We start from the raw sequence: 12,864 nt of genomic DNA, 5'->3' as shown, positions 1-12,864 counted from the left end.
GGAAATGCAATCCGAAAACAAAGGAAGTAGGTTACAGTACACTTGTTTGCCCACTGCTTGAATATTGTTCACCAGTGTGGGATCTGTACCAGATAGGGTTGATACAAGAGATATAGAAGATCCAACGGAGAGCAGCGCGCTTCATTACAGGATCATTTAGTAATCGCGAAAGCGTTATGGACATGATAGATAAACTCCAGTGGAAGACTCTGCAGGAGAGACGCTCAGTAGCTTGGTATGGGCTTTTGTTGAAGTTTCGAGAACATACCTTCACCGAGGAATCAAGCAGTATATTGCTCTCTCCTATGTATATCTCGCAAAGAGACCATGAGGATAAAAATGAGAGAGATTAGAGCGCACACAGAGGCATACCAACAATCTTTCTTTCCACAAACAATACGAGACTGGAATAGAAGGGAGAACCGATAGAGGTACTCAAAGTACCCTCCGCCATACACCGTCAGGTGGCTTGCAGAGTATGGATGTAGATGTAGATGTAATGTCTGCCAATGGAGTTTGTTGAGCATCTTGATAGTGCTCTCACACTGACTAAATGATCCCATGATGAAATGTGTTGCTCCTCATTGGATCTTGTCTATCTCTTCTATCAGTCCTACCTGGTAAGGATCCCATTGATTGACAGTACTCAAGAATTTGTTGAACAAGCACCTTATATGCCATTTCCTTTGTGGATGAGTTACGCTTCCTTACATTCTTCCTATGAATCTTTTCCAGCCTCTGCTTTTCCTAATATTTCTTTTATGTGGCCATACTCTGTATAGTTACTCCTAGATATTTTGCAGTAGATACTGTTTCCAGCAGTTTCTCATCAATAATGTAGTTATACAGGAATGGATTTTTTTTTCTTATTTATGTGCAGTATGTTTTGTTTATTTGTGTTCAGGGTCAATGGTCAGAGACAGCAGCATTCATCAATTGTCTGCAGGTCATTCTGCAAATGAATACTGTCTTCTGGCATTGCTGCTTTGTTACAGACAACTGTATCATCTGTGAACAGTCTTAAATAGCATCCAACACTTTCTACTAGATCATTTACATACGCTGTATACAGTAACAGTCAAGATGGGTAGACCTCGAAACTAATGAGGAGGCACTGAATTGAATTGGGAGAAAAGAAATTTGTGGCATAACCTGACTAGAAGAAGGGATCGATTGATAGGACACATCCTGAGACATCAAGGGATCACCAGTTTGGTATTGGATGGAAGTGTGGAAAGGCAAAAAATCATAGAGGGATACCAAGAGATAAATACAGTATGCAGATTCAGAGGGATGTAGGTTGTAGTAGTCACTCAGAGATGAACAGACTTGCATAGGATAGAGTAGCATGGAGAGCTGCATCAAACCAGTCTTTGGACTGAAGACCACAATAACAACAGTCCTATCACACTTCCTTCGGGTACTCCACAAATTACCTTTCCAGCTGTTGATTTTGTTCCATTAACAGCAATATTTTGAGTTCTGTCCGCAACGAGGTCGCAACACCTCACTCTTAATGGAACAAAATCTTGCATATCAAATTCCAATATAATCTGCTAGAACGTTACATGAGCCTATGCAACAAATGTTCATAAAGTTTACTAGAGTTGTCTACTGGCCAGTACCAAAAGATTGGTTTCTGTATGATGTCTTACATATGGAAAGAAATTCATGCTCGATAAATGATACAGTTAAATGAGAGACATGAAGTTGGATTTCTTACCAAAGGCCTGCGTGTTTTCCATTCTCACTTAGTTCTTGGGCAACAACATTTTGTAGGTATGTACATCCAGGTCTTCTCACATTTCAGTGTGAAACTCTATGTTTCCTTGAGCAACATCTTTGAGTATATTTGATAAGTCCCTAATTCAGTTCAGTTGAGGAAGTTACTCAATATTGACCAAGTAATTTAGTTCTAAATTTCATAGTGCAACACAGGGTCAGATTTTCAATCAGGAGTGCAAGCATGTCAACTATATCTAAAGGGTCTACTGAGAATTATTCATACCATGACAGTGGATCTGTTGTTTTTAGTGAAAAAAAAAGGCCTCTGAAACCGTTATGCTTATGCAATCAACAATACTGTGTGTGTGTGTGCATGTGTGTGTGTGTGTGTGTGTGTGTGTGTGTGTGTGAGAGAGAGAGAGAGAGAGAGAGAGAGAGAGAGAGAGAGAGAGAGAGAGAGAAATTGAACACAGTTATGTATAAATCACTCAATGCAGAAAAAAAAATTAAAAAAAGGTAGCTTCAGACACTTTTGTAAATGGTCAGAATACTGTCATATTTATTTTTCATTGGAAAAGTGTACTATTATTATAAAACTGACTCATTCCTCATCATAGCAAAGCTCAAAATTATGTATGATCCACGGAACATACAAACAATTAAACCAAACTAGATGTAAACAAATATATGGCACAAATATTGTTTATGTTTTAAAATGAATTTCTGGGAGGACTAAAATAATGTTACTAACCTGACTATTGCTTCCACCAAATAGGATTTCATTTTGGTATCCATATCCCAAATGTATGGCAAACTCTTGTGCACAATATGATCCATTCCTCGGCGATTATTATGTCTGATGCTGTGGCACTGTTGACAATATCTTATAGGGTGGTTTCCATTGTAGCTTGCACATTCAGTTGAAAAGCAAATTGAGATAGCATACTTGTCAGTACCTCTGCAATTCTAAAATATAGAGCTTGATTAATGCACTAGAATAAAGAGAGCTGTAGGAAGAAACATTAATTTTAAGAGTTTCAAAACAGTACAGAGTTCTTAAGATCACTTGCAGAAATTACCTTGTTTTCACAAGTCATTGATACTTGTTGCATTGGATGTAATATGTCAAAGAACATTTGATTTGGATGTTCCCTGTGTATTTCATTTGCACATTCTATGCAAAGATACAAAGGTGGAGGACTATCACTGGCAAACGTGATTGAAATGCAATGATCAAAACAAACTTTCGCTGCTTCAGCGTTCCCTGCACTGGGACACATATCTCGCTGGCAAACAAATGGAACAAAGTCATCTAAATATGAAAAAGAAAGATCAGTTTTAGACAACGATAACTGCTGTAAGACCTCAAATTTTAAAATCACACACAAAACAGATGTTTAAACAAATCTCATAGTAAATTTAATCCTTCAAAGAAACTGTAAATTTCCAAGTCACTTATTGATGCAACATCATTTCTTCGGGGAGTGGCTCCAGAGAGAAATATATATCTGCCAAAAATATTATGCCCGCCAATACTTTGGGAAATGCAGTCTCTATATTTAACTGCTGCAGTCTGCTGGTCACTTGTCCATATGAGCAGTAATAATAGCATTCACATACTTCAAGGAAAAGATCAAAAGATTTTTTACTCACAATAATATTTACTGATTGATTCTGCTTTCATGAATATACATGTTTTATCTATCACACCATAACTTTTTTGCCCTGTTTGTTGGAAATACACAGTCATTTGAAATAAACAAAGGTAAGAATTTAAGTGGATTCTAAGACAAAATAAAACAGATCAGAATTTTCTCTGTCACAGCAGACGGTCCTACGACACTCCCCTGTGGCACACCTGAAATCACTTTTACTTCAGAAGACTTCTCTCCATTGAGAACGACATGCTGTGTTCTGTTATCTAGGAACTCTTCAATCCAATCACACAATTGGTCTGATAGTCCATATGCTCTTACTTTGTTCATTAAACAAACTTGGGACAAACTTTCCAAATTTTGCTGTTCAGTGACTCATTCACATTTTGTGTATTAGCTCCAAACCATCTTTTAAGAGCTCTGTGGCCACTAAATTTTTAAGCACACACTTGATAGATCCCATCACTGCAACTGGTCAAGTATTTTTTGTGCCCATAGCTATCAACATTTTGTCCAGACATTGCACATGATATGGACATCATTATGATTTCCCTTGGGACAAAAATGATGCACTGAGTCAGAATCAGAATTCATGACACCATATAGCCAATATAGCTGTTCTCATGTTAGTATCAGAATTTTCTCTGATTGCAGTTCCATAATATGAAGTATGAAGCATAATAAAAAATAATACTTTTGAAAAATCGAGTTTTTGAAGATCTTAAGCTGTATCTGCCCACTTAATGCACCATCAGTGGTAGATTCATACCCCATTACATATCTGTACAATCTGCTCTGTGAGTTAGCAACTGGTGGACATTTTTAAAAATCAAAATTTACTCGCAATTTCTCTTACCCTGATGCTTTCTTGTGACCTCACAGTTATTAATACATACTTTGGCCTATATAGATATAAAATACTGTATTTCAGAATAGCAACTGCGGCCATCATTTTCAAAAATTTTTGGAGTAAAAAAACTGGAGTGTGCAAACTACCTTCCTAACATTATTATTATGGGCAAGGACCAGCATGATCACTTGAATAATTTGCAAATCAGCTTCTCCAAGCTGCATGAGGCAGTCCGAAAATGTACATTCTTTAAAGAACAACTAGAACATCTACGTCATATTCTTAATTCAATGAGCATATCACTCATACTGTTCTATTTAGAAGCTGTAGACATATTACCATAACCAAAAGAGTACCACAGATTTACAAGAGCTCCTAGGAAAAATTAGCTACTATGAAGAAGTTCATTCTGAACATGGCTGAAATCATTTGCCCACTCAATTACCTTGGGGGTGTACTGTACAGTCTATGGACTGCAACAAAACACACTTTATGTTTAAGAGTACGCTCCAGTCTGGTCCATGTCTACTAATATTTATACCATGCAAACTAATGATTTTTACAGTAGATGCATCCCAATGTGGAACAAGTGTCATTTTGGTGCATAAGAAATTTGGAAGTAGTTAATGACTGTTCATGTATGCAGTAAAAACACTCAATTAGGCTCCAACTACCTCCTCCCAAATAGACCCAGAGGCACTGTCAATTACATATGTACTATGAAGAAGTTTCACGTTTTTCTTTACAGTGTATAGTATCACTTATTTACAAACCACAAGCCTTCGGTAGTAGCCTGTGTCCCATAAAGTACAGAGCACAGACCAGTCACAGCCCTTTTTTGGTATCATCTATAGAATAATCACGGCTCTGTTAACTGAAACTCCACAGATGCATCTTGCACTTAATGGACAGTTGCAAGGATAGTCTCTAGAACAGCAGTAACCTTGCTGTAGACGTGCTTCACAATAGCACTAGACTGTCTTCTGGCATTGCTCCTGTTTAACTCATTGTGCTTTGTATTAATATTTCTGAATGCCACATAAATGTTTGGTGACAAATATGTGACATAATCAGCGAACTGCAAGAGTTTTTAATCTGAATTCTTTCCAGTACCCTCAGTAACATCTTTGCTTCCAACTTGCTGATCTCACGAGCTACGTGCAGCAAGAGCAAAAACTTACCATTGTAAGGAAGCTCTTGCAAATTATATGAGAATAAAAACCCAAAGCACTGCTGAAATGCCAAGATTATACAGTCTCATCAAAATTATTTGGTGTCGTTTCATGATGCTAGCAGTAAATGAGTGTGTTTATATGTAGTGGACAAACATCTTGCAGCATTATTATGACCTTTAGCATAGGAATATAAAATTTGATAAATTAATTCAATTGCTACAACTTTTGAGAGAGCATATATTATTTTTATTCCAACGGGTCATAACATGGCATGGAAATGTCATCTTACTATATGAATAATAATCAAATACATCACCATGGTGTATTATTATGAATTATCTTAGCATTTGCTATAATGAATCATCTTAGCAGTTGCTTAAAATGATTTTGGGAAATCTATACAAAAACCCAATGAGAATGTCTGCACCAGGCAGCAGTTCCCAATATAGTGGAAGCATTTGTGACAAAGGGTCGTCCAGATGATCAAGTACTTGAAGAAGACATACACCCTAAGAAAATAGACACATACCATGTTGTATGTGTATGTAATGCACAGATAGGTAGATGGTTTGCACATCAAAGACCAATCTGAAGACTAAAAATGCCACACATTTCTTACAGCCCACAATATCCACCATTGTGTTACACAATAATGACAATGGCTATTTAGCAGAAATGACAACTAGGAGATCCTTAATTCAGCAACAGATTTCTTGGACCACAACATGGTAGCTGTATAAGTATACATAGCAGACAATATTATAGTTGTTTTCAGCCATATTACACATGACTCTGGGCCTGAGAAACACTCAAAAGTGTCCTGACTAGTGCTATAGAAACTTAAATGAGTTCATGTCCAAGATCTAGCCCAAAATCTTCACAAACATCAACCTGGTGCCAACAATTGCCAAACAAATAGTAAATGCAGTCACAGCTGTGGTGAAGAGGGCAGTGGTGGTGGTGGTGGTGGTGGTGGTGGTGGTGAAAATGAAAGGAAAGTAGCAAGAGAAACAATGGCATCTTAGATGATACAATTCAACAGCACTGGTCTAACTGTGATGGATGGAACAGTTATTTGCTAAAATATCATGCAGACTGAAAGAGAAATCACAAGTGCACATGCAATAAGTGTTTTTGTACACATTAATGATGCCATGTCTTAGGTGCCTTGAATAAGATTCTTTGAGTTCAGGTTTTAAATCTGATAGTAAAAATCCATATTACTTACTTGCAACTTTCTGCAAAACAACTCTTCGATCAAACAAGACAGGGTTGAACGTTGGCCAATAATAAAATAATAGTTTTGCTGCTGATGACCTAGCACTTGAAGTTCCATATGCTATTACACAAAGCAGATCTTTCACTACATTCTTCTTTGTTGCCATCAAACATTCCAACAACTGGCAATGATGAGCTGCAAATTTGTGAACTTTATTGTGCATAACTTAATTACAGAAACAATATTAGTTCTTTTTTCTTTACAAAACTGAAAACAAGTATATTTATGTGATGATTAACTACTCATTATGAAACACAATTAAGAAATAGTCTACAGTGCTCTCTTTCATGTGTGTGTGTGTGTGTGTGTGTGTGTGTGAATTATCTTATTAAAAACACTGAGAAAAACCATTCACCATATAGGAACATTTATAACTATACTTAAAAATCAGGAACTATTGACACATGGCAAGGTGGAATTACCCCATTTGCTATCATTCGGCTCCTTCTTTAATATTCCCCCCCCCCCCCCCCCCCCTTTGTCATTCAGCTGATTATACTTGTACAAGTATGGCATATATCACATATACACGAAATGATCAAGTTCTTATTTACAAAGTATTTTATGTAATCTCATTACTCACATCAGAATTTACCAACTGCTGATACTAGAGGTGCATTTAGCTTTGTTTGAAACCTTTTTAATTAAGAGAAATTAGTAAACAAACTCATTACAACAGTATGCTTTATGAAAATTAATACGAGCTATCAACAGTTCAGAGAGAATTGACAACACTCGTTAGAATGTCCCGATTTCATTCTTTATGGTAATTTGTTTCATTTTTCTAAAAAATAATTAACTTAAATAATATTCACAATTGAAATCTGCCAAGTGAGCCATTATGACTGTTAGATTCCAGGATACAACAGTATACCTCTGCTGCCCCAGTTTATCTGAACCAGATAATATTCTTCATCATGCAGTTAAACCTCCAATTAAGAATTTGCGTAAATCAGAAAAATTTTGAACATGAAAACGGTATGTGTAAATAGGATGTCCATCGTGGAGGCCTCCAGTGTGATAATCAAATAGTACTGTGAACTTTTATACTTTTCTCATCAGCTATCCTTTAGTTAAGGCAAATAATTATTGGAATCTATTACATCATCTACATTAGTAAATTTTTCCTCTGCAGTTTTATAAACTAACTGAGATCACAAAATATCTGTACATCAGTCTATAAATATTACCCTCCACCGAAAAATACTCAGTCTCTATGAAAGTTTGCATCCATTCGGTATATACACTCCTGGAAATGGAAAAAAGAACACATTGACACCGGTGTGTCAGACCCACCATACTTGCTCCGGACACTGCGAGAGGGCTGTACAAGCAATGATCACACGCACGGCACAGCGGACACACCAGGAACCGCGGTGTTGGCCGTCGAATGGCGCTAGCTGCGCAGCATTTGTGCACCGCCGCCGTCAGTGTCAGCCAGTTTGCCGTGGCATACGGAGCTCCATCGCAGTCTTTAACACTGGTAGCATGCCGCGACAGCGTGGACGTGAACCGTATGTGCAGTTGACGGACTTTGAGCGAGGGCGTATAGTGGGCATGTGGGAGGCCGGGTGGACGTACTGCCGAATTGCTCAACACGTGGGGCGTGAGGTCTCCACAGTACATCGATGTTGTCGCCAGTGGTCGGCGGAAGGTGCACGTGCCCGTCGACCTGGGACCGGACCGCAGCGACGCACGGATGCACGCCAAGGCCGTAGGATCCTACGCAGTGCCGTAGGGGACCGCACCGCCACTTCCCAGCAAATTAGAGACACTGTTGCTCCTGGGGTATCGGCGAGGACCATTCGCAACCATCTCCATGAAGCTGGGCTACGGTCCCGCACACCGTTAGGCCGTCTTCCGCTCACGCCCCAACATCGTGCAGCCCGCCTCCAGTGGTGTCGCGACAGGCGTGAATGGAGGGACGAATGGAGACGTGTCGTCTTCAGCGATGAGAGTCGCTTCTGCCTTGGTGCCAATGATGGTCGTATGCGTGTTTGGCGCCGTGCAGGTGAGCGCCACAATCAGGACTGCATACGACTGAGGCACACAGGGCCAACACCCGGCATCATGGTGTGGGGAGCGATCTCCTACACTGGCCGTACACCACTGGTGATCGTCGAGGGGACACTGAATAGTGCACGGTACATCCAAACCGTCATCAAACCCATCGTTCTACCATTCCTAGACCGGCAAGGGAACTTGCTGTTCCAACAGGACAATGCACGTCCGCATGTATCCTGTGCCACCCAACGTGCTCTAGAAGGTGTAAGTCAACTACCCTGGCCAGCAAGATCTCCGGATCTGTCCCCCATTGAGCATGTTTGGGACTGGATGAAGCGTCGTCTCACGCGGTCTGCACGTCCAGCACGAACGCTGGTCCAACTGAGGCGCCAGGTGGAAATGGCATGGCAAGCCGTTCCACAGGACTACATCTAGCATCTCTACGATCATCTCCATGGGAGAATAGCAGCCTGCATTGCTGCGAAAGGTGGATATACACTGTACTAGTGCCGACATTGTGCATGCTCTGTTGCCTGTGTCTATGTGCCTGTGGTTCTGTCAGTGTGATCATGTGATGTATCTGACCCCAGGAATGTGTCAATAAAGTTTCCCCTTCCTGGGACAATGAATTCACGGTGTTCTTATTTCAATTTTCATGAGTGTATTATGTAATGCTCTGCAGGTCATATTCATACAAGTAACATCTATGTACATAGTCTCCAGTGCTCTCTTTCATGAGTGTGTGTGTGTGTGTGTGTGTGTGTGTGAGAGAGAGAGAGAAAAACCATTCACTATATAGGAACATTTATAGCTATACTTAAAAATCAGGAAATATTGACACATGGCAAGAATAGCTAAGTCTCAGGATAAAATTAAAACCATATGGTCAGTCGTAAAGGAATTGGCTGGTCTGCAGAGACAGGTCGAGGATATAGAAACAGTGCGTAGTGGGAATGTCCGTGTTACTGATAAGTCGCATATATGTACAGTATTTAATAATCACTTTCTGAATATAGCAGATGAACTAAATAGAAACCTAGTCCCAACAGGGAATCATATAGCGCTCTTAGAAAAAAGTGTTCCGAGACTATTAACTGAAATGCTCCTCCATGATACTGACAAGAGGGAGATTGAGTTAATAATTAAATCACTAAAGACCAAGAACTCTCATGGATATGACGGGGTATCTAGCAGAATACTAAAGTAGTGTTCCATGTATGTTAGCCCAGTACTTGGCCATATCTGTAACTTTTCCTTTAGGAGTGGTCGGTTCCCTGACTGATTAAAGTACTCGGTAGTGAAGCCACTTTATAAAAAGGGAGACAGGAATAATGTTGACAATTATAGACCTATTTCTATGCCATCGGTGTTTGCTAAAGTTATCGAGAGGGTTGTATATACAAGGTTACTGGAGCATTTAAATTCACATAATTTGCTGTCAAATGTACAGTTTGGTTTTAGAAATGGCTTAGCAACTGAAAATGCTATAGTCTCTTTTCTCTGTGAGGTTTTGGACGGATTAAATAAAAGGTTGCGAACATTAGGTGTTTTCTTTGATTTAACGAAGGCTTTTGACTGTGTTGACCACAAAATATTATTGCAGAAGTTGGAACATTATGGAGTAAGGGGAGTAGCTTACAATTGGTTCGCCTTTTACTTTAAGAACAGAAAGCAGAAGGTAATTCTCCGCAATATTGAGAGTGGTAATGATGTTCAGTCCCAATGGGGCACTGTTAAATGGGGCGTTCCCCAAGGGTCGGTGCTGGGGCCACTGCTGTTTCTTATTTATATAAATGATATGCCTTTTAGTATTACAGGTGATTCAAAAATATTTCTGTTTGCTGATGACATCAGCTTGGTAGTGAAGGATCTTGTGTGTAATATTGAAACATTATCAAATAATGTAGTTCATAAAATAAGTTCGTGGCTTGTGGAAAATAATTTGATGCTAAATCACAGTAAGACTCAGTTTTTACAGTTTCTAACTCACAATTCAACAAGAACTGATATTTTAATCAGGCAGAATGGGCATGTTATAAGCGAGACGGAACAGTTCAAGTTCCTAGGCGTACGGATAGATAGTAAGCTGTTGTGGAAAGCCCATGTTCAGGATCTTGTTCAGAAACTAAATGCCACTTTATTTACCATTAGAACAGTATCTGAAATAAGTGACATTTCAACACGAAAAGTAGTCTACTTCGCATATTTTCATACGCTTATGTCATATGGTATTATTTTTTGGGGTAATTCTTCTGATTCAAAAAGGATATTTTTGGCTCAAAAACGGGCCGTTCGAGCTATGTGTGGTGTAAGTTCGAAAACCTCTTGTCGACCCCAATTCAATAGTCTGGGAATTTTGACATTGCCCTCACAGTATATATTTTCTTTAATGTCGTTTGTTGTTAGCAATATTAGCTTATTCCCAAGAGTTAGCAGCTTTCACTCAGTTAATACTAGGCAGAAATCAAATCTGCATGTGGAATGCACTTCCTTGACTCTTGTGCAGAAAGGAGCGCAGTATTCTGCTGCATCCATTTTCAATAAGCAACCACAAGAACTCAAAAATCTTAGCAGTAGCCCAAACACTTTTAAGTCTAAACTGAAGAGTTTCCTCATGGCTCACTCCTTCTATTCTGTCGAGGAGCTCCTGGAAGAGCTAAAAAATTAAACAAATTCCAGTGTTACATTCTTGATTTTCTTTATTTAAACCAACAACTTGTCACCTGAATATTTCATTTTATCTGTTTCTACAATCTACAACTGAATATATTTGTTATATTTCATTTTATCTGTTTCTACAATCGTGTTATAATTTCATGTATTGACTCATTCCATGACCATGGAGACTTCTCCTTAATGTGGTCCCACGGAACAATAAATAAATAAAAATAAAAAGTATTGCCTTGGAAAATTGTTCAATAATTAGCATGTTTTCTTTGTGACATGTATGTGCACAAACAACTAATGTGTTGTGAAACTTCCTGGTAGACTAAAACTGTGTTCTGGACCAAGACTCAAACTGGCAACCTTTGCCTTTGGCAGGCAAGTGCTCAACTGACTGGGCCATCCAAGCACAACTCATGAGCTGTCTTTACAGCTTTCTTTCCATCAATGCCACATCTTCTACCTTTCAAACTTCACATGAACTCTTCTGCAAAACTTTCAAGACTAGCACTCCTGGATCCTGGAAGAAAGGATATTGTGGAGACGTGGCTTATCCACAGCGTGGAAGGATGTTTCCAGAATGAATTCAGGAGAACTTCTGTGAAGTTTGGAAGTTAGGAGATGAGGTAGTGGTGGAGGTAAAGCTGTTAGGAGGGGTTTGAGTCATGCTTGGGTAGCTCAGTAGGTAGAGTACTTGCCCGCAAAAGCCAAAGGTCCTGAGTTTGAGTCTTGGTCTAGTACCCAGTTTTAATATGCCAGGAAGTTTCATACAATGCACACTATGCTGCAGAGGCAGAAAATCCATTCCACTAATGTGCCATGCTACTATTGTTCAGTTTTGAATGACTCAATATGATCTCTGTCATTAATTATTGAATGTCATTTAGCAGACAATTAATCAAACTATGTTAGACAGAGCTACGTGAACTGTACAGCAGTGTTCTGTGAACACAAACTTAGTAACGGCAACAGTACGGAACTAGTTATACAAGCTACCACTGAAAGTGAGTTTTGTTTCTAATGTCAAGATATAAGGGTATTGTACTTGGCTGGTTAATGGCATTGTTTTGGATAAAAGCTAATGGGGCAGATTTTTCAAGATTTATTGTTAGAGACCGGTCATTTCTTGATACTGTGTTGAGGGGAAAATAAATGTGCATATTAGTGAATCTGAAAATCTATGGTGTCGCATTCATTATTGTTAAATGTGGTTAGAATATCAAAACTATTTTTTTCAGTTTGAGACTATGAACTCATGGTTGTAGAAGAGACTACAACCATTTAAGTCCACTTAGAAAATCTTTCTCATGCCTGCCTGTATTACACATATGCAAAGCAACACAGAAATTGGAGAAGACTTGAGATAATATGCTGTGATCTCAGTCACATGCTCTTATGATGTACGAATTACACATGTCCCAGATACTGAAACACATACATTTATGCTACATCTGTAGACCAAAGGCTTATTAATCACAAAGAAAATACAGGGAAACAATGTAGAAATATTCC

The 12,864-nt window shown here is 38.9% G+C and overlaps 1 protein-coding gene across 1 annotated transcript in view; it reads right to left on the bottom strand.

Moving 5' to 3' along the window:
• Positions 1-12,864, bottom strand: part of LOC126248502 (protein unc-79 homolog) — an 875,350-nt gene that overhangs the window by 808,226 nt on the left and 54,260 nt on the right. The window contains exons 6-8 of the mRNA XM_049949540.1: positions 6,634-6,819; positions 2,805-3,037; positions 2,477-2,691 (exon numbers count right to left, since the gene is read on the bottom strand). Coding sequence (XP_049805497.1) covers positions 2,477-2,691; positions 2,805-3,037; positions 6,634-6,819 — 634 coding nt within the window. The remainder of the gene's footprint in view (positions 1-2,476; positions 2,692-2,804; positions 3,038-6,633; positions 6,820-12,864) is intronic.

Source organism: Schistocerca nitens, chromosome 3, assembly GCF_023898315.1.
Source record: "Schistocerca nitens isolate TAMUIC-IGC-003100 chromosome 3, iqSchNite1.1, whole genome shotgun sequence".
Taxonomy (NCBI): Eukaryota; Metazoa; Arthropoda; class Insecta; order Orthoptera; family Acrididae; genus Schistocerca; species Schistocerca nitens.
Note: the sequence above shows the minus strand (reverse complement) of the source record. Positions and strands in the feature narration are given on the sequence as shown.